The sequence below is a fragment of the Eulemur rufifrons genome, chromosome 8 (assembly GCF_041146395.1).
Source record: "Eulemur rufifrons isolate Redbay chromosome 8, OSU_ERuf_1, whole genome shotgun sequence".
Taxonomy (NCBI): Eukaryota; Metazoa; Chordata; class Mammalia; order Primates; family Lemuridae; genus Eulemur; species Eulemur rufifrons.
This window is the reverse complement of record NC_090990.1, coordinates 84188426-84210799: the sequence shown is the minus strand read 5'-3', so window position 1 is coordinate 84210799 and position 22374 is coordinate 84188426. Positions and strand designations below refer to the sequence as shown.

The window sequence follows — 22374 nt, the reverse complement described above, 5'->3', positions numbered from 1 at the left end:
TGTACTGTTTTCCTTCCTGGAGGGAGACCCCTGTGCTCAGTCATGAGAGTTGGAACTGGAGGGGATCTCAGCACTCAGTCATCTACCTGTTCATCCATTCATTCATTCATTCCCTGTGCATCTACCACGTGCCCTGTGCCAGGTGTGGGCCATGCCCTGGGGTCTCAACACAGTGTGACCATCCACTGTAACTTCCTCATCTTCCAGTTGCAAATCTGAGGCAGAATGACCTTCCCAAACTGTACTGAACACCACGACTGGTGGTCCTTCATTTCCAATAATGAGATGTCTCAGAACTAACAGGAAAATTAAATATTAAGTGTATTATATTTAGAGGTTTCCTATACGTAGTTGTCTCTCCTGGTTCATGTTCTTTGTGCTTCAGACATTCGGAGGAGTCGGTTCATGGTTGCTGGGCAGCTTCATGTCACAAGGCCAGTAGGTGCTGACAGTGGTTGACAGTATTCCTGAAGCTAAGTGTGGCCCTCGCTGGATCTGAAGATATCCACATCCTAGTGACATCTCTTGTCCTAAAGGATGTGTTGTCACTCATACTCCCCTTCCTGAACCAAGCAGAAAGTTGGGGTTTTTTTTAAAAAAAATTTATTTATCCCTTTATAGTACCTAAGCTTCTCCACCTATGAACATGGGATACAACTCAGATTATTATGGATTTGAGCATCAGCTAAAAATCAGATTCTTTGGAAAGGGAGTGGACTACACCAGAGAGAAATTATCTAGTAGAACTTATTTCATATCGAGTTTTTAGATACTGATACTAAACATGAGAGAATTGAGACCCAGGGAAAAAGTGAATGTCTCAGGCTCATCCGGTTGTGAGCGGCAGAGGCAGAGCCTGAGCCCTCCAGCCTCCCGGCATCAGTGCAGGCCAGGCACACACCACTGAAGCGTCAAATACCCTGCTGCCCTGGGGGCCTCAAACCACATGAAATTTTGCTATATTGAGCTAAATCTATGATATCATTTTATCCCTAGGTAATTGGTTTTAGAAACTTTATGTTTGTCCTCAGCTGAGGACATTGTTCTTCCTAGTTCCCTGAACTGGGAAACATGAAATGGTATTGCCCTCTGGATGATTGCCCTCCACGAGAAAATATCTGTTTTTTTAACCTGCTTCTCTATGGTATGAGCAAGGGTGAGGGGAGAGGGGGAATCAATTTCAGGGTACCAGCCCTTAATACTTAGATGGAGAGAAATTTGTGTTTCCATATGAACACTCCTACACATAAGAATCCTTATAGAGTGATGTCACTTAGTCATTGTAACCGTCACCCCATTTTTGGTAACAGCAGTACAATTTTCTTTGAGTAAGCAGCTGTCCTCCCGCTCTGTCTGTGTGGCTTGATTGCAGCTGACCCCACCTGGACCCCATTCTACTCCAGGCACAGGCGCAGGACCCATCTTTGTCGGTTACAGCCATGAGTCTCAACAGCCCCAGTGATTGGATTGTAGATGCTCAAGTGCCCTGAGCTGGGCCATTACTGAGCAGTTCTGAGACTTGTACTGGATGGACTTGGAAGGAAGTGCTCTTGTTCTGCTGGGCTTGCTAATGACATAGAGGGCAAGCCTGGAACTGCTTGTCTAGTCATCTACATGGGGGTGTCTGAAGATCGCAGAGCTGAGAGATGGATGAAGACTGACTCTCGTGGATATCAGCTGAATGTCTGATTTCACCGGGGCCTTAATCTGGGAAATCTATCCCTAAATGTTATAAATTTGGGAAGTCAAAATTTTCTGTTTTTTGTTTCAGTGGTAAGTCTATTTGAGTTGGGTTTCTGTCATTTGCAACCTGAAGAAACCTAATACACCACAACAAGGACACTGAGTAGATGCTCAGAAAGAGTAAGAGTGAAAGGGCAATGATAATATTTTGGGCAACTAGCCTGATGGCTGCTGGGTCCTGAGAAGAGGAAAGGTCAAACCCACCCAGATGGGGGTCCTGGCCCTCAGTAGGGTGCTCTAGTGGCAGAGCAGAGCTTACCAGGAGAGGAGAGCTCATCCCGGGCTGACGTCTGGTCCCCCACCCACCTAACATTCCACTGAGTTTCAGTGTGAGAATCTGAAACTGCTTTTGTTGAGGTTTCACCTCCTTTTACTCCCACAATGCTTTCCAGGTGCCCAGAATACAATGTTTAATTTAGAGGCTCCCCCAAATGCCTGAGTTCATCACCAGCTATATTTTCTCTGCTGCTAAAATCTGAATTTCCTCCATTTACCTTCCTCCTCGACTGTCATTGCTCCCTGCACTCACCCAGCACAAACAGGGCAGACTTCAGTCCTTTAGCAAAGGCACAGCATTAGACCTTCATGACTTGCTGCAAATCCTACTTTTTGAGTAGAAGTCTTAATTTCTTCTTGTCTTTCCTGGGTGATTTCCTACTAACCATCGGGAAATCCCTTTTCCCCATCTGGAGTGTGGGGGGCGTGCAAATTATAGACTTATGAGCCCCTACAAAGCAGGCAGCCTAATTGATCATTCCACCAAGCCTTCCTGAGCACCAGGTACCATTGTGGGGATATAATGGAATAAGAAATATTCCCTGTCCTCAAGGAATTTACACAGCTAATGTAAGCGGGAAACTTGTTATAGGCTCTCAGCCTACAACATAGCTACAGGGATTATGGGCAGTCAAGACATAACACGTTTCTGAAGCTCATGCCACGCTGTGTGCTCTACCAACCTGACCCGATCTGTTTGAAACATTTAGAAGACTGTGCCTGGCAATCCCCTTCCCAGCATGTGACCAGCGCAGGCCACCACATCGCAGGAGTGGGCAAGGGAATGGTGCGAGGCTGAGAGTCCTTTGGTTCTTCCATCGATATCTGAGTTCCTATGAGACATGCTCTACACTAGCTACTCACTCCAGGGTGGCAGACAGGAGTGGCCGGTCCCCCAATTCTGGTTGTCCACAGTCAGAAAAACAGCACTGAAGCTGACAAGTCCTCCTGTGACAGTGACGACATTACAAAGCCAAGTATGAGAAACATACTTCTTAAGAAGCCTCCGAATGAGTATCGGGTTAAAAGGAGGGAAAGCATATTTGGACTGAAGGTGGAAGATGGACAGAGTTGGGAGCTGGGGAAATATTTCATGGAGAAGGTTGAATTTGAGATGGGGATTACAGAATTCTTTTTTTTTTTTTTTATTTCAGCTTATGATGGGGGTACAAAAGTTCAGGCTATATATATTGCCCATGCCCCCCACCCCCCCAGTCACAACTTCAAGTGTGTCCACCCCCCAGACAGTGCACATCGCACTCATCGTGTAGGTATACACCTATCCCCTTCCCTCTCCCCCCACCTCTGTCCGATACCCAATTGGTGTTATTCCTAAATGTGCACTTAGGTGATGATCAGGGAAACCAATTTGCTGGTGAGTACATGTGATGCTTATTTTTCCATTCTTGGGACACTTCACTTAATAGAATGGGTTCCAACTCTCTCCAGGAGAACAAAAGAGATTCTATGCTATTTCTTATAGCTGAGTAATACTCCACAGTCGTTTAACTTTATTTCTAGACAAACAAACTTGGGGCCCATTCCATTGAAAAGATCATTTGAAACAACCAATTCAAGAAAAATTATAAATCTGGTGATCCGAATCCTCATTGCTAAGTTTGCTCAGAACCCTCCGGGCATTCCTGCCCATGGAGCGGCAAGGCCAGCAGCAGCTGCAGCAGGCTGTCCTGGTCCATGCCCAGGCCTTCTCTCACAGGTGAGGCCAGCGAGCACACGTGTGTGTGATGCTCTTCAGCTGTTGCTTCTCCACGACCAGCCTTCCAGGTCACAGGCTTCCCAGGCAGTGGTCTGTGCCCGAGGCTGCTGTTTTCCTCCAGCAGGATTGGTCCCTGGTCACTTTCTTTTGGGGAGATAGAAACAGCTTGAAAGTCAGGGTTTCCAGAGATGAGACAGATCAGAGGCTGATCTGCCCACAGCACTCTGCGGTCTGGGCTCGAGAGCTCAAGCGTTCCAGAGTGCAGTGGAACATGTGTGTGCTCCACAGGGCAACAGAAATTCAGCCATCATCTTGTTCCATGGAGCAGCAACACATGAGGCAGAGGGAGCTCCAGCCGTGGGTCTTCTAGAAAAATGAGCTGGCCTTCAAGCGCTCTCACTGGGGTTCTCAGAATGTTACACTAAGGAGGCTTTAACAGCTGGCAATGCAGGCAGCAGGAGCCAGACGGAAGTACAGCGCACAGCAAGTCAGAGATACTTGGCAGAGATAGGGCAGTGCCAGGAGCAGCTTTTAGTGTTTGATGCTTGTTGATTACAAGTGTGCATCCTGTTTACCTCCCTGCCTGGTGGAAGTGCACAGAGGTGAGTCCCAGCCTGTAGGCAGAAGGGACATGTTTCATCTTTTTATGTGCATGAGTGTGTGCATGACTATGCAAACAGAACGAGTACCTCAGCATCTCACAGCCAGAGAAAGTTAGCTTGGGCTCCTTTGACTCAATGAAAATATAAGACGATATTTCATACTCATGAGTAACCTGCCCCCAAACCGAAGGACATAATCAATTTCATTTAACTTAGTTTTCAGAAAAATTATGTGCATGGTTCTGTGCACAGCAGAGAAAAGAACTTTCCTTATTGGAAAAGAGAAAGAAGAAAACAGAGGGCAGGAGAATCCCTCTCCCACAGAGCAGCTCCCTCCCTGAAGATCTTTTCAAAGACACTTTCCCTTGGATTGACAAAGATTTATAGAATATTTAAGAATATGCAGAAGCCCTCAACTTACCCACTGCCTAGTGGGCGGCACTGAAAAGTAAATGTGAACTTGAGAAACAGTTATAAACACGTGGTCAGAGTAGGCATAAGTGCCTTGGAAGCAAGGAGGAGGGCCACCTACCTCACACTGGCAGGATGGAAGGATCAGAATAAATATTTCAGCAGTGGTGATCCTCAAGCTAGGTCCCAAGTGATAGGAGCAGCTAAGCTAAAGGAAGGGGGGGCATTCAAGGTAGACAGCAGGGCGTGGCAGGAGAGCAAGGCATGTTGTGCAACCTGCCACACGGGGCTCACCCTGCTTTATTTTTCTCTGTGGTACTAGGTGCCATCTGACATTTTATACATTCATTTGTTTATCGTCTGTCTCCTCCGGCTAGAGTACAAGCCCCCTGAGCACAGGGACCTCGTTTTATTCTCTGGTACATCCCCAGCTCCTAGAACATACTTGGTTCACAATAGGAATCAGCAGATACTTGCTGCACGCACGCATGTCGGAAAGGAGTGAGGAATGGGGCTTGACAGTCAGGCAGGGTGGCCCTGCAGGTCATGAGGGCCTTGTGTGCTGTGCTAACAACCCTGCAGATCTAGAACAGTATTCACCAGCTGGCAGCCCACAGGCCGAACACAGGAGTGTTTTGCTTGACCAATATTATATTTTTCAAATTAAGATATTTTATATAAAAACCGAGATCGCTGAATTTCCTTTAAAAATTCAGATACAGTAATATGAGGCTTGCAGTCTTGCAAGGGAAAGGCAGCTGGTGCTGAGCAGCAAGTGTCCCATTAATAAGGCCTGGGCTCTGCGGGTCAGCACAGTCTGCCCGGTTGCGATTGTCCTGCGTCAGGCCTTCCTTACTCGTACGTCACCTCCTGTTCCATGTTGATAGGCGAGTTTGCAGCCCTAGCCTAGGTTCAGAATGTCTAGTTTGGAAACTCCACCATGCAAGTGAGTCTCCAAAACAAGCCCCCAAGGAGCCATGCTCTCCAGTAGGTTTATGCCTCCCACAGTGAATCTGAGCTGGGAATGCGAGGGAAGTGACACTGCTGGGATTCCCAGGAAAGCTCCTAAGAAGCCAGTCATCACATAAGAAGTCTGACTACCCTGAGGCCTCCATGCTGTGAGGAAGCCCAAGCCAACGATAGGGAGAAACCACATAGGGAAAGACAGCGGGCTGCCCTGCCAGACCCCAAGTGTTCTAGTTGTCCCATCAGAGATGCCAGACATGTGAAAGCCATCTAGGACAGCTGTGCCAGGTGCCATCTAACTGCAGCCACACACAGTCATATGAGAGACCCCAAGAGAGAGTTCTTCAACTGAGCCCATTCAATCCACAGAACCATGAGCAATAATAATAAATTGCTTTAAACCACTGCATTTCGGGTGACTTGTTACATAGCAACAGATAACCAAAACACCTACATTACATTTATTAGCTGTGTGGCCTTTTGCACATTATAATCCTCAATTTCTTCATCTTTCAAATAAGGATAATAATAGCACTGACCACAGAGGTTTTTGAAATTCATGAATTAGGTCATGAATGGAATGTACTTAGCCATGAAGCTAGAAAAAGGGCCATCCATAAATAGTAAGTGTTCAATAACTGTTACTCATTATTTTACTTTGGTCCTCATTGTTACTGTTGTTGAAGTTTGTCTGGAGAGTAGCACCTCTCAAAACCAGGATGCAGAAAAGGAAGAGGAGGGGAGAAGAGGCAGGGAAGGTACTGAAGGACAGACCAGGCTCGAGGAGGCTGTACATGGAAAAGACAGCTCTCCGTGTGGGGCTACGGCTTGATATCCAAACCCCAGGGTGCCAAGCAATTGGCTATTTGCCTCAGTTTGGTCTGAAAGCTACTATCAAGTCACAATTCACTAATTCATAACTCATTCAAAAATATTTATAGAGCACAGACTATGTATGTTAGGTGTGTTCTAGGTGCTGGAAATACAGCATGAGCAACGATCCCTGCCCTCATGGAGCTTCCATTCTAGTGTTTATCGAACAAACAAATAAGTAGAATATATAGTGTGGCAGATGATGGAAAAAATATAAATAAGGGTGATAATGAGTGTGGGGTGGAGGAAACTGGGTTGTAATTACAAGTAGGTCAAGGAAGGCCTCCCTGATCATGGGGGAAAGTGAAGGAGGCATCTGGGTGGGGAAGGACTGTCAATTATGCATATAGAAGGATCCAACATAAAACGGAGCCAGAGCCTCACACTGTTATATCTGCTGTTTATCAGTCACACTGATAGATACGTATGTTTTATCCCAGTGATTCTGTAAGGCCAATGTTATTACATATTGCCCTTAACTTACTTAGTCACTTTTTTATCCTATTGTGCTATATGTCTCTTTAAGCTACTTTTATTTTTCTTGAGACAGTGTCTTGCTCTGTCACCTCGGCTAGAGTACAGTGGTGTCATCATTGCTCACGGCAGCCTCCAACTCCTGGGCTCAAGCGATCCTCCTGCCTCAGCCTCCAGAGTAGCTGGGACTACAGATGCATGCCACCACACCCAGCTAATTTTTCTATTTTACATAGAGATGGGAATTTTGCTCTTGCTCAGGCTGGTCTCAAACTCCTGGCCCCAAGCAATCCTCCCATCTGGGCCTCCCAAAGTGCTAGGATTATAGGCATGAGCCACTGAGCTCAGCCTAAGCTACTTTTGATTCTTTTTGGAATGAGGCAAGACAATCTATTGATGAGGTTAAATTAGGTTAGGGAATAAATAATCCTGTAATCGCATCAGTTTAACATAACAACAGTATATTTTTTGTTCCACAAAGACCATAGTGAGTGGGCTCCATAGTGTCTTTTATTTTATTTTATTTTTATTTATTTATTTATGTGTTTTTATTTCAGAATATTGCGAGGGTACAAATGTTTAGGTTACATATATTGCCTTTGCCCCACCCGAGTCCGAGCTTCAAGCATGTCCATCCCCCAGACAGTGTGCACTGAACCCATTAGCTGTGTATATACCCATCCCCTCCTCCCCTCCTGACACCCAATGAATGTTACTACTAGATATGCACATACGTGTTGATCAGTTAATACCAATTTGATGGTGAGTACATGTGGTGCTTGTCTTTCCATTCTTGGGATACTTCACTTAGTAGAATGGGCTCCAGCTCCATTCAGGATACTACAAGAGGTGCTAGATCACCATTGTTTTTTGTGGCTGAGTAACCATGGTATACATATACCACATTTTATTAATCCACTCATGTATTGATGGGCACTTGGGTTGTTTCCGCATCTTTGCAATTGTGAATTGTGCTGTTATAAACATTCTAGTGCAGATGTCTTTTTAATAGAATGTCTTTTGTTCTTTTGGGTAGATGCCCAGTAATGGGATTGCTGGATCAAATGGTAGTTCTACTTTGAGTTCTTTTAGGTATCTCCATATTATTTTCCACAGAGGTTGTACTAGTTTGCAGTCCCACCAGCAGTGTATGAGTGCTCCTATCTCTCTGCATCCACGCTAACATTTATTGTTTTGGGACTTTTTGATAAAAGACATTCTCACTGGAGTTAAGTGATATCTCACTGTGGTTTTTATTTGCATTTCCCTGATGATTAGAGATGTTGAGCATGTTTTCATTTGTTTCTTGGCCATTAGTCTCTTCTTTTGAAAAGTTTCTGTTGTTGTGTTTTGCCCACTTTTTAATGGGGTTGTTTGATTTTTTCTTGCTGATTTTCCTGAGTTCTATGTAGATTCTAGTTATCAGCCCTTTATCGGATGTGTAGCATGTGAATATTTTCTCCCATTCTGTAGGGTGTCTGTTTGCTCTCATGATAGTTTTCTTGGCTGTGCAGAAGCTTTTTAATTTGATCAGGTCCCTGAAATGGAAATTTTGATCAAATATTAGTTTGATCATGGAAAGCTGATGCAGATTGGGAGTGTTAAATTATATGCAAGGTATATACTATGTTACTTAGAATGGACTGAATATTTGTGTCCCCCCTAAAATTCATATGTTGAAACCCTAAATCCACTGTGATGGTATTAGGAGGTGGGGCCTTTGGGAGATTAGTAGATCATGAGGGTGGAGCCCTTATGAATGGGATTAGTGCCCTTATAGGAAGAGGCCCCACTAGCTATCTCTTTTCTGTCATGCAAGGACACAACAAGAAGACAGCTGTCTATAAACCAGAATCCCACCCTGCTGGCACCCTCATCTCAGACTTCCCACTTCCAGAACTGTGAGAAATAAATGCTCATTGTTTAAGCCACTCAATTTATGGTATTTTGTCAGAGCAGCCTGAACTAAGACATCACCTTTCCAAAATGAAAACATTTTAAAATTCTAAAACACATTTGTCCCCACAGGCTTGAATCAGAAATCATGACCTAGATTATTATCATCTTTCCTTTGCCCACTGAACCAGCATGAGAGCCATTTTTCTCCTCCTTGTAGTGATGTCTTTCTCACCTTCCCAGGCCAAGAGGGGACATGGTTATCATTCCTGCTGCTCTCATCGGTGAACTGCATCTTCCTCTAGAAAAAAAGAAGGCCTTGTAGTCAGACTTCGCATTTCGGTAAGCTTCCCCTCATGTTTCCCCTAGCTTTTACCCTTTCTCGTGATAGCCACACTTACCTGTGCCACTGGTTAAACCTCCCACTCCTGTACGGGTTGTGTTCGCGTCTGAGCTATTGTAGAAATATGGGCCTCTGGAAATGTTGGCACCCCATTTCTTCCTCATTGAATGATTGGTGATTTATTTCCAGAATTTTGAAAACAGCCAGATGAAAAGAGCTCTGGTATGATTTTTCCTGTGTCCTTCAGGTCTCTCTTCAGGGGTATCTGATGCAACAGCAAAAGGAGGCTTTATCAGTTTCTTTCCTCCCGCCTTCTACTCCCACCACCAAAGAAAGGAAGCAAGGACATAAAACACATTGTATTAACCTGGGGGTTTAAACCTGTTTGGGAGTGACAGAGCCCTTTGTGAAACTGAAGAAAGACTCCAAGAAAGATAAAACTCCTAGAAAAGACTCCTACAAAAATAACAACAAATTCAAGATTTGGGGTGGGCGCGGTGGCTCACGTCTGTAATCACAGTACTCTGGAAGGCTGAGGCGGGAGGATCACGTGAGCTCAGGAATTTGAGGTTGCAGTGAGCTATGAGGATGCTACTGCAGTCCTGCCAGAGTGACAGAGCAAGACACTATTTCAAAAAACAAACAACAAAAAAAAGCATTTAAAAAAAATTCAGAATTTTGCATAGAATTTCAGGTTTCCCAGACACCCTCTGCCAAGCTCAAATTAAGAACTTCCATCCTAAACCATTTGAGTGATTCTCAAATAGGCCTTGAGAGAACCATCACACTCTTGGGCAGGAAGCTGCAAATTCTACACCGCGCTCCGCTCTCTGGGACACACACCTGGCACCGACATCTGAGAAACCTTTTGAATAACGAGAATGGATTCCACGTGTCCTCGCTCTCACATTACTCAAGGAAAAGCACTTCCCCAGGTGGGTTAGCTCTTTGATCTGAAATCTTTTTTCTGTAAGAGGGAGTTATTATGGAAGCAGGATATCGTCCTGAGATAAATACCTATCAAGTTTGATCTTGCCCTTGATTCAGACATCGGAACTTAGTCTCCCTGGTCATTTATGTCTTTAGTTTCCTCCATGTCAATTACTGTTTAAAACCAAGCTCTTCTCACATTTACTTTGGAGTTTTTTATATGTGCTCTATGGAGAAAGGCAATGAAGTAAGTGAAGAGGTGAATCATTTCTCTCCATTCCTTGCCTAAAAGGAATTAAAAATTCCCAGAGTACTCATAGATTTTAAGAACAGAAATTTGTTCAGTTGATTAGCCCAGAATAGAACCGATAAGGATTCCAGAAGGATCCAGGACCACAGACTAGCTCAGCTAAGTCCCCTACGCTCAGCTAGGCATCGTCTCGAACACAAGCCTATGATCCCAAGGTGGGGAGAGTTAGTTTGGAGGCCCCACACCTACCAATTTCCATGAACAGAAAAGTTCATGATGGTGGCTCAAGAATGACATCTTCGTATGCTGAGAGAAAGCTAAGAGAAGGTATACAAATCTGATGACCTCCTCCTTAGGAAAGAAACTGTGACCAGCTGTCACTATGAAGCCCATTGCACATGATGTCTCTAGGCTTCCTTGGGCTCTTTCTGGATGAAATGCCCTCCCAATGTTCACTCCTAACTCCCACCCTTCCCCGGCCATGCTTCTCACCACTGCTTCCATTGCCTGGTGAACGCCGACTCATTCTTCGAGCCATATCTCAAAAGGCTATTTCTCTGTGAAATCTGCCCTCCCCAGGCAGAATTACACCTTTCTTGTTCCTATAGTTTAAATCATACCACTGGTAGAGCAGTTAAAGACGATATTACATTGATGGCTGTTTGTTCACAGTTCTTTGCCTACCCTCCTCACTGGACTCTGAGGTTCCTGAGATTAGGGACTGTGTTTCCTCCATTTCGAGTAATGCTTAAATCAGTTCTGCCTGAGGCAACTGTACTTGGCCTTGGCAAAGCTTCATAACTGCAAAAGCAGATGTTTCAGACTGAGATCTTAATTAGGAATCTATTGGGTGTGACTTTTAGCTGAACTACGCATATCTTTTGTATTATGCTAGGACTTCAATTTCTCAGGAACTTCACAGTTCTAGTCAGGAGAACTAGCAGACAGAGACACACGAGCAAATTGTTGTCATTATAATAGTATGATTAAATATTAGAACAAAGGAAAATTTGGGGAGGTAAAGATGGTTAGAATTGCTTCTAAATGTGTATGTAGATAGCCTTTGTCATAAAGTTATGGATTTTCTTCTTGAACGGCATGTGCACATGCACAAGCATGTGTGTGCCCATGTGGACTTGCCAAGCAGTGCTCGTGGGAGGAGGAAGCAGGCCCAGCCCAAAGCCAGAGGGCAGGTAGGCCTGACCTTCTCCCCTTCTGACCTGGGCTGGGCCCGCTGGCCCCCACACAGCAGCCTTTACATTCGGAAGATGTATTACTGGACTACGAAGGTTTTAAAGGGCTGGGTTGAGCTACTGAGAAAAAGTTTTGAAATGGGTCAGGCAGTAAAAGATTATCCTTTGGGCCCTTTTTTGAACTGAGGATAATAAATCAGTTGCAAATGATTGGCAGTTACTATCAATTGAGTCCACAGAGAGAGAGCCCTGGGACCTATAAAACATATAATGAAAGTCACCAGATTACATATTTGACGGTAAATTAGTTTATCTAATGACCAGTGGAAGTTTGTGCATCCTCTTCAAGGAGGTATGAAATGTATCAGAAATTAATGTTCCCCAGTGAAAATCTTGGGGACAATAAATCATTTCCTTAAACTTTATTTAACAGATTATCTTTTAGTTATATTACTCCTCTTTCATAGAAATTGCAGGATGGAAGTACAAATTCACAGCCGATTTTCAAAAATGGATTAATCAATCATTTCTTTGTCAGAAATGACTGTCTATGAATCAGTTTTCAGAATCACAATATGATTAACTAAAAGTGATCTAGTTAGCACCAGGCTCGGACTCTCAGTCCTAATAACATATGGAGAGGCTTACTGAATGTTCACAATCAAATAGCCAACAGAGATGGCCCTGACTTGATCTATTAATATAACCCTAGTCAAGAAAATAAACACTCTAAAATGTCCAGTTTTATTTATTCAATATAATTGTAACTAGGCAAACAAGGATGTGCCAGAGCTAGCCTGGGATAGGCAAAATGGTCCTGTGGCAAATATTCTGGTTATTTCTGAGTGACTTGATGAACTCCGTTGCTCTGAGACGATAGAGACACGCAGACCTGAGCTACTGAAGTCTGGTGGGGCTCGTGGGTACATGTGAGTGGTGCTCTAGGGTTTGGGGGGGAGATCAGAGACTCTCAGGGTAAAAGCAGAGGCACAACTTCCGTTCTCTGCTGTGTTAATAGTTGTTATTTTTAAGTACAGCCTCTTTGATCTGATGTATATTAGCATTTCATGATCCCTCAAATCAATACTCTTTTTCATGTGGGGATTTTGAGTCATTTTAGTACTTTCTTTTTTAAACTTCCGTAAACCCCAATAAATAAGAATTCTGATTACCTGCTCCTGGGGAGGGCAGATTTTTCTTTACCACTGATGTAAGGTCCTGTTCATTTCTCCAGATTGCCACCTGGCTCTCAGAACCTGACGGTGTACTATAGACTTGCTGATGCCTTCAGGCTAAAAGCTGTGGCAGACCCTGCCTAATCAACAGTGTCCACGAAATATTTCTTGTGCCTCATGAAACAAAATGCCTCTTTGAAAAGACTCATATTCTTACCTGATGACTGCATGCTATATGTTCTTGGCACATTTTTCCTAAATTGTGCATTTTCTCTTAAGACTTTCCATTTAAGTCTCACTTAAAGAACTCTCTTCAGACTTCCAATTCCCTGGACTAATTTTTCTTCCTTACAGTTTTTCCACTAATAAAATCTGGTGCCCATAATTGTTCAAAGAGTATTATGCTTTTTCTCCCAAAGTAATATTATAAAATATAATTTTGGAGCTTTTCACATAACTAATTTTTTTAAAATTACTACTCAGAGGACAGATACTAAGTGCAATATTCTGGCCCAAGTAGGTATCAAGAGGATAGTTACTGCATTTCTGAGTCCTAGTCACCAGGCTGTGACTACAAAATAAGGACTCATGGCACAAGTTCCACCAGCTTAACGCCACAAATTGGTGCCTCTGCAAATGGTCCCCTGAATTCTTCTGAATTCCTCAGAGGGCTGTCTCCGGTATTCTCAGGTGGTATCCCTCATGCCTCCACCAGGAGGCGTTACAGCATCGTGGTTAAGGGCTTAAGCATTGAAGTCACACAATGGGGTTTAAATCCCTCCTCCTCCACTTTCTAACTTTGTGACCTTCCTGTGTTTCAGTTTACTCATCTTTAAATTGGGACAATAATAGCACTTATATAGTTCATTAAAGTAGAGAATACATGTGCAGTCCTTCAGCATTGTCTTGGTACATAGTAAGTGCTACTTTGTCTGATGGGAGGCTGTCAACTTTATAAGGAATACAAAAATCAATGAGAATGGCTTAAACATAATAAGGATTTATTGTTTCATTTAACAAGGAGTCTCAAGGTGGGGTAGCTCCAGGATTGCTTGATTCAGTGACTCAGTAATGTCTCAGGAACTTCTTTGTGCATTCTGCGGTCCCCACCAGGACAGCTTTTCCTCAGACAGGCTCCCATCACTGAGAGATTTACATGTATCATCCAGACAAGAAATTGTCCAGGGTGAGGAGAAAGTCCATCTTTCATTACAACTCGATTTTTAAGAATGAAGACGCTTTTCTCAAAAGCCCCTCCCTCTCTCAGCAGAATTCTCTACTTGCCATCGGCAGAATTGAATCACATATTCCTGCCTAAGCCAGTCACGGGAAAAGACGATGGATGAACCATAATTGACTTAAATTAACTAAAACTTACCCCTGATCTAGGAATGAGATTACTTCCCCCATGAATATGTGCCCCCTGAAGTTGGGAGAACAAGGAACACAGTAGACTGGTATCTGAATCCCACCAAGAAAATTGAAAATTTGAAAGACAGATTTGCGAATTATTCTGATGGTATGAACAAAGTTTGCTACTGTGTCGGGACTGGGTAGCACTCCCAGAGTTTGTGGGCCAAGGATGCATGTTTTCTGGAGACCAAATATTGACCACACTGGAGAGCCACCTGGCAGGGGTTCGACTGGGTGCTATCCATTACGACTGCCTAAAGGAGCAATCAGGACTCAGCAGAAAGAAGCTAGAGCTATTGCTGGATCGTAGGATCTGGGAAAGGAGTAATTGATAAGCCAGAGACTAGTGTATCATCCGTGTCAAGGGAACACAGATGAGAAAATCCCGGCAAGAGATTCCTCCAAAAACCCCTCAAGAGTGTCCATGAGGGGAAAAAGCAATTTTTAAGTGTCTTTCAGACCCAACAAGCCTGAAGCCAACTTATGACAACACAAATCAAACAAGAATTCTTTTGTTCCCTTTACCTCTCTTTTCCCCGACTCCAACCTTGGAGGTGCCTGAAACTTCAGTTAGCAAATTGAAGGGAGAAAGTGAACAAAGCAGCAAGAAGATGCCATACTCTCTTTGACCCTGGGCTAACCTGGGAACAGGAGAGTAGCTCTAAATCACAATGAATGGGAAGTTTTGCCCGGACTAGGTCGTCTAAATGGTAATTTGAAACTGTGTTTTGTAATCTACAGTGCCCAGAGCAATGAGGTCTGCCTAATTTTTTATCTATTAATAGAAGCAAGGGCAGAACTAATCCCACTGAGCAGGTAAACAAAATAAAGTTGCTTTTACGATTGTATTTTTAGTCCTGCTTGTTAAATATACTAAACTTATAATAATTCACAACTGTCATAAGAAATGGCTGCTAAGAGCTTCTACAGGCCCAAGCCGTTCTTCAGATCCCTTAAAAACACCAGTTCACCATTACTCCTAGAAATATTCCAAGGTATCCTTTTGTGAAGGTTGGGATTTAATTCTTCAAGTAGGTAAGTGGCCTCTGGCTGGTAGCCCCAGATGCAGCATCTCTCAGCTTTTCACTAAAATACCTATAAAGCTATAGGATAAAGTAAATATATCTCCCTAGATTCTGGTATTAGTTTATCTGTCATTCTCTGTTCTATATAACTATATATATTTTTAAAACAGATAATTAAATGTAATAATTAAAACAGTGAGCATTGGCTAAGAAAAAGATACAAAGATCAATGCAATGAAACAGAAAATCCTGAATCTGAGACAAAATGGGAGTAATCAGCATAGGAAGTGGGTGAATAGAGTAAAGGTCCTAGGATTGAGCCTTGGGGCACTCTAACATTAAGAGGAGATGAGAGAACAAAAGACCAAAAAGGCAAGGAGTTGTTGACAATGGGAAGCTGTGGTGTCCTGGAAGCCAAGTGAAGAAAAGTGTGGCAGCAAGGAAATGTACAACTGAGTTCAATGCTGCTGATGGGTCAAGTAAGATGAGAACTGAGAATTGTTTATTGGTTTTAGCAACATGAGAACCTTGATGCCCTTGACAAGGGCAACGTCAATGGAGTAAGTCCATGGCCTGATTAGAGTGAATTCAAGCAAGAATGGTAAGAAACTGATGATGGTGAGGACAGACATCTCTTGCAAGGAGTTTTATAGTAAAGTGCAGCAGAGAAATAGGCAGTAGCTGGAGAAGAGGGGTCAAAAGGGTTTATAATGAGAAGAAGTAACAGCGTATTATTAGGATGCCGAGGGGAATGAGCTATTTGAAAGGAAACAAATGATATTGCAGGAGAGAAAAAAATGAAACAGGGTGCTCAGATAGATTAAATTAAGGATCAAATCTAGTCCACAGGTAGAGCATTGGCTTTAAGGAGACAGTTGCAGGAGCAAAGGCATATGGGCAGTGGCTAGTAAGCGGGAGCTTGTGAGAACGTCTTTGATTACTTCAACATTTTCTCAATGAAATAGAAAGGTCATCAGCTGACAGTAAGGGCAAGGAGATACGGGTGTTTGGGGGAGAAAGCCTGAAATAGTTTAGGAGAATCAATAAGTGGACTAGGAAAATGTAGTATGATTGCTAGAAGCATTAAGGGCCTACTTCAGATGAGTCATCATGAATGAAATGAGAACAGTCATGGTGATTCTCCCAGATCAACTTTAGCTTTGCAGACATAGGTGTGCAGCAGCAGAAAGTAGGATTTAACCAAGTTTTTACTTTTCCCAGCAATATATCAAGGCCAGAGATGGCAAGAAGTTGAAGATGTATGAAAAAGAGCAATTTTAAGGACTGGTCAAGGAATTCAAATTGAGTCCGAAGAGGAATAAGGACTTCAATGGAATGAGGAAAAGTGCAAAAAAATGGTATGACAAATAGATTGAAGGATTTGGTGGGATGAAGGAATTGCTAGTTAGGATGTGAAAGGGCATGAGCTAGAAAAATAAGTGATGGTGGTCAGAGTTGGATGCTTGAAATTGCTATTAAGAAAGGATTATGGACATTGTTAGTTCCAAAAACTAGGATTTTATGAGAGTAAGTGGCCAATATAGTCTGGAGAACAAGATCACTGGAGAAAGAACGAACTGAGAAACTAGAACAAAATAATGTAAGATAGACATTGAAATCATCAACTGTAACAGAAGCAGCAATGAAATGAATGACCCCAAGATTGAGGGTGAGAAAACAGGAGTTGATTTGCAATGAGACAGCAGATGGTATAGGCTGATACAAGATTCAAAGTGAGAAATTTTAGAGAAAGTGGAAAGTGGTCTTAGAGTCGCATTGAAGATTAAGGAGAACATCTATCCTATCTCCAGGCCCCTTAGTGTGAAGGATGTAGGAGAAAAAAGTGACCTCCTGAAAAGGATTCAAGGGAAGTAGTTTCAACTAGAACAAGGAGGCAAACTGAAAGTTAAGAGAAGGTAAAGATTTGGGGGGAATTTTACTGATGATTGAATTTCAGTTTCACATGGCACAATGGAAGTGTTTTAGGAGTTGGGGAAGGAATATGGGTCCAAAAAGGAAGATGTTAAGGGCCATAATATGAGGATTCTTGTGGTTATAAAATTAATAGGAATCTAGGATGTATGAAATTCACTTTAATGGTCTTGAGGCATAAGGTTGTGATGAGGCTTTATATTGGATGGTAGAAAAGGGTGGCAAGGTCTTTGCAGGAGCCCTGCAGAGTTCTGGGATGGCCTATTGATCCTTGTGATGGAAAACCTGAGGGGTGGTCTTCCTCAGAGCACACTGGGGTCCAAGCTCCCTGCTGCCCTTTCAAATGGTGACGTGGACTGAAGTTGGACGTGATGCAGTCTAACACCAAGCACAGTGTGCTCTTCTCTTGAACCCTGCTGGTAGATGTATGGAAACCAGGGATGAGAGAATCCTGAGCATCCAGACATTAATAGCTAACACATTGAGTGCTAGGGACATGATATTATTATCACACTTGATCCTCACAACAACCCTTTGAAGTAGGTGCTATTATCCCCATTTACATATGAGAAGCCTGATGCCTAATGAGATCGTGATTTGTCCAACACTACACCCAGTTAAGAGGTGGACCGCAAATATGATATCATCAGGCAATCTCACTTCAGAGCAAGTGCTCTTAAACTGTATACCATTTCCATGGCAAGCTGGCTATTTTAAACCATCCTGGGATTAAAACTTGTTTTTTAATCCCCTATTCATTCTTTTTAACCACAAATGTTATGTTTGATCAAAAAGACTTTACAAGTGTTATAACAGAAGGCATTTGTTTGGGTTTTAATATTTGTTATCTACTTGTCAAAAAAAAAAAAAAAGTGAAACAGATTTGATAGTCCAGGGTATATGACTTCACAATAGCAGGGTGATAAACTCTGTTATAAACAAAAATTCTAAAGATTAACTTTGAAATAGATTAAATGGATAATGCACAGGTCATGAATATGTCTTAATGTTATATAAATATTTGTGGGTTGAGACAAAATTTACAGTGACAACATCTACACATTACTCAAAAAAGCTCTTGGTGCTCACTTTGGTGAGCTCATCCATTAAAACTGGAATGATTAAGAGAAAATATGTCTGGTTCTTCTACAAGGAAGGAATGCAAAGTCATGAAGTAGTCTATTTTTTTTAAAAGACATTAAATAGACAATACAACCAAATAAATCTTGACTGTACCCTGAACCAAAAAAAAAAAAAAAAAAAAAAAGGGTATGTATGTGTGAGGACAACTAGAGAAATCTATGGGCTGTATTATTAGAGATTATGGAATTATTAATTTTCTTAGGTATTATGGTCTACTGGTATTATGGTCGTATCAGTAAATGTCCTTGTTCTAGGAAAACACAGTTCCGATGTCCCAACTTAACTTCCAAATGGTTCAGTCAAAAAATGTTTTTTATATATGTACACACACACAATACACACGTATACACATTTTATCTATACATATATAGACATATACACATGTATATACACACATATGTATATATACACATGTATATATATACACACATAAATATAGATAAAACAGATAAACAAAGAAAACTAAAAGGGTTAACAACTGCTAAATCTGGGTAAAGGTGCATGGGTGGTTCAATTTTTCTATGGATTTGAAATTTTTCACATCAAGAAGTTGGAGAAAAGCACGTAAGGTTTTTAATAACTTTGTTCTATGAGTTAATAAAGCAGTATTTCTAAAGTGACATGTTACTTAATATACTGTGATTTTAAATAGATTTACCTAGGTTAAGTTTATATGTGTTTCATGTTCATGCTTATGAGTTTATATATTCAAACTGGGGACACACCTAAAAATGGATAATCAATAAACAGATAAGCACGGTAAGCGGAGACTCAGTTGAAAATGGTTGCTGTTGGGAAGCAAGAAATCCTTCGTGGGGAAAAGTGATTGGGGGCAGGGGTATGAAACAGCATGGAGTAGAGAACTGCTGTTTTTCTGTGCAAGCTTGGAAAACTATTTAATTTCTCAAATTATATGTATGTATATAACTTCAACATTTAAAAAATCCAATTAAAAGAACTGTTTTACTTTGCATCCTTGGTGTTTTAATGCTTTACTTAACATTAGAAGAAATAAAGTGAGGGTGTTCATCAGGGAACATTAAAACATTAAAAGCCCATTTTTTATATGTGTATATGTATATTTTTTCTTCTTACTAGGCACAAATCTATTGGCAAGAATTTTCACTCCTTGTTTTTTTTTTCCTCATGTAGTTATAATCTGAGGGAGAAAAAAAATAAACCCCAAATTGCAAAATGTTATGCTCTATTTAGATATACAAAAATAAAAACAAATAGTATTCTTAAAGATGGCACATAAAAAAAGCACATACTACTAAAAAAAAGTATTCTACTAAATAAAGATTCAAAACTATCATTTTAGTGTTTGAAAAGGTGAAATTGGCCGGCCACGGTGGCTCACGCCTGTAATCCTAGAACTCTGGGAGGCTGAGGCAGGTGGATCACTCAAGGTCAGGAGTTCGAGACCAGCCTGAGCAAGAGCGAGACCCCATCTCTACTAAAAATAGAAAGAAATTATCTGGCCAACTAAAAATATACATAGAAAAAATTAGCTGGGCATGGTGGCACATGCCTGTAGTCCCAGCTACTTGGGAGGCTGAGACAGTAGGATCGCTTAAGCCCAGAAGTTTAAGGTTGCTGCTGTGAGCTAGGCTGACGCCACGGCACTCACTTTAGCCTGGGCAACAGAGCGAGACTCTGTCTCAAAAAAAAAAAAAAAGAAGAAAAAGAAAAGGTGAAATTATGATAGTATAGGGAACAAAGTGTTTATGTGAAAGTATAATCAGTTCATATTTGGCTGAAATGTGATTAATATTTAATGGGATGCTATTAATACTATACTTAGCCTTAAAAGTGGCAAAAACCTAAATCATTATCCAGACGTTAGTAATAAATTTGTGTGTTCTCTTTCAAAAGACAGAAGAACCAGTAATTAATAAAGACAAGTGTTCAGATTTATTTGGAAATTCACAGTTTCTAATGGCACTACAGCTCTGTAGTTACATACTGAAAGTCCTCATTCCACAATACACAGATCATGTAACCTCCCGCTCCACATCTGCTCTCATCTGGACCTCTTTTCAAGGGGCTTCTAAACAATCGGGCCCTCTTCCTCTGAATGGCTAATTAATTGTGCAGACTGGAAAAAAAGTTAAATCTTCTAAAACATACTATTAACCTAAAGCAGCAACTTAAACAAACAAAAAAGGGTTTAAATAAGTCACATTACAAACAATACCCAAGAAAGGTATTAGACATGTTTAAAAAGTAATTACTAAAAGTGCTCAATAAGTTATAACTTAAATCTCACAACACAAAATGGTCAATTCTCTCCCTTTCAAAAAGAAACATGTTCCACTTTCACTCATTACTGTACAATCACACACTGAGAAATCATTTAATTCAAATACAATCACTGTTAATTATTTTTTAAAGAAAAAAAAAAAACACAAATGAAGACAGACACATTGACATCACACATGTATACCTCTGCACATTTGTAGCCAAACAAAGCAAACATCAAGGAATAATGATCTCTTTAGACTTAACCAATTAGACAAGGCTTGACAAACTCACTAGCTGGATCTGTGTATATGTACATAGGCAGTGATTATATCATACGAGACCTGGCTCATTTGCTAAATCTTTAAATTTTATATTTGTAGTAATAGAAAACTGTGCTGTGAAACTTTCAAAGATTAGTGTTTACTGTGAACCTTTAAATGTAATGTAGCTAAAGAAAACCTTTACAAATGGTGAAATGTGTTTAAAAGGTGAATTTATCAAAAATTTGTTTGCAAATACCAGTTATTTGCAAAAAAACCTTGTAGTCTGGTGTTTTTTTTCTCATTGAGTTAGTAACTAAGGAAAAAGTCTGAATAAGTTAAATGAAAATAAGATAAACAGCATCACCATTTACCTAAACCTAAAAGAACGGAATTTAAAAATCCAGCAAGTGTTTATTTCCAGTGAGTTTGCTGAACAGAGATCTAGTTGGCAAGTCTTTAGGATTTTTACACTGTCTGACCCACATTGCCGAGCTTCAGGCACAGACCACCTTTTAAAAGCCTTGTAGTGTTTGCAGCTTCAAAAACCTAACAAAGTTATAAAAGAAATCAAATGACAGAAAAGGTTCTCCCTCCTCTTCCAGTGGCATTATAAATAGACAAAAGGCACATAAATATGGGAAGGTGCAAGAAATAGGAACAAAGCTAAAGGAAGAGGTTTAGGCTTTCATTCCTATCCCACCCAAGGAACTGGGCTTCCAAATTACTTTTGTCCCAGTAATTAATCTGTGAAAAAACATCTTTATAAAATGTCTACCATTGTCCTTGTAGGAAGTGATCAGCCTTGTAAAACTGCAGCTCATTAAACAAGATTGACACGATCCCATCTACTTTTTAAAAACGCAGAAACCATAATTTCTGAATACTTTTCCCATTAATATTTTCTCCCTCCCCAAACCCTTCAAATACCACAGACTGTTCTTCAAAGAACAAAACAAGTCTCCAGTATGAAAAGTTCAATTAATTTTAGGTATGTCCCGAGACTGCTGTAACACCAAATGTTCCCACGGTGATCTCTTTGTTTCCTTTGATTATGTCATGAAGGCTCGGCAATGATCCCGATTTAGTCTGTATTAGAGTTTTTATCAATTTTCCTTGGTCTTGGACTTTAGATCGCCTTCGTTTTAAGGCCCTCTTCTCAGTTTTTGTCTTTTGAGACTGTCCATTGCACAGACTTGTGCAGGCTGAAATGCCACAAAAATAGGACTCTTCCGACTGTGATGAAGTTTCTGAGCTTCCTTCAGATGGAGGACCCTTATAAGAAGAGTGATAAACTTCCCCCATATTAGAAAAATCTCTCTGGTTCGTAAAGGGCTTCCTTCCTTTTATGTCTCCATTGGCTATAGGGTGCAGTGGATCTGCAGACTTTATGGTCTCAACTTTTTCAATTTTGTACTTGCAGCGTTTCTTCTATGATACAAGTAAAAGAAAGATTAGGAAGGAACTCTCATAGTTACCTTATCAAACATCTAGATAGCTGAGCTAAT

The 22374-nt window shown here is 41.4% G+C and overlaps 1 protein-coding gene and 1 non-coding gene across 5 annotated transcripts in view; one reads left to right on the top strand and one right to left on the bottom strand.

The window, feature by feature from the left end:
• Positions 1-18302: 18302 nt before the first annotated feature.
• Positions 18303-18408, top strand: LOC138391116 (U6 spliceosomal RNA). Its single transcript, XR_011234737.1, has one exon. It is a non-coding gene; the product is annotated as a U6 spliceosomal RNA (small nuclear RNA).
• A 1845-nt stretch (positions 18409-20253) lies between these two features.
• Positions 20254-22374, bottom strand: part of SUCO (SUN domain containing ossification factor) — an 84475-nt gene continuing 82354 nt past the window's right edge. For all 4 annotated transcript variants that reach the window (XM_069478355.1, XM_069478359.1, XM_069478358.1 and 1 more), the window contains one exon: positions 20254-22297. In XM_069478355.1, coding sequence (XP_069334456.1) covers positions 21854-22297 — 444 coding nt within the window. In that variant the 3' untranslated portion in view covers positions 20254-21853. The remainder of the gene's footprint in view (positions 22298-22374) is intronic.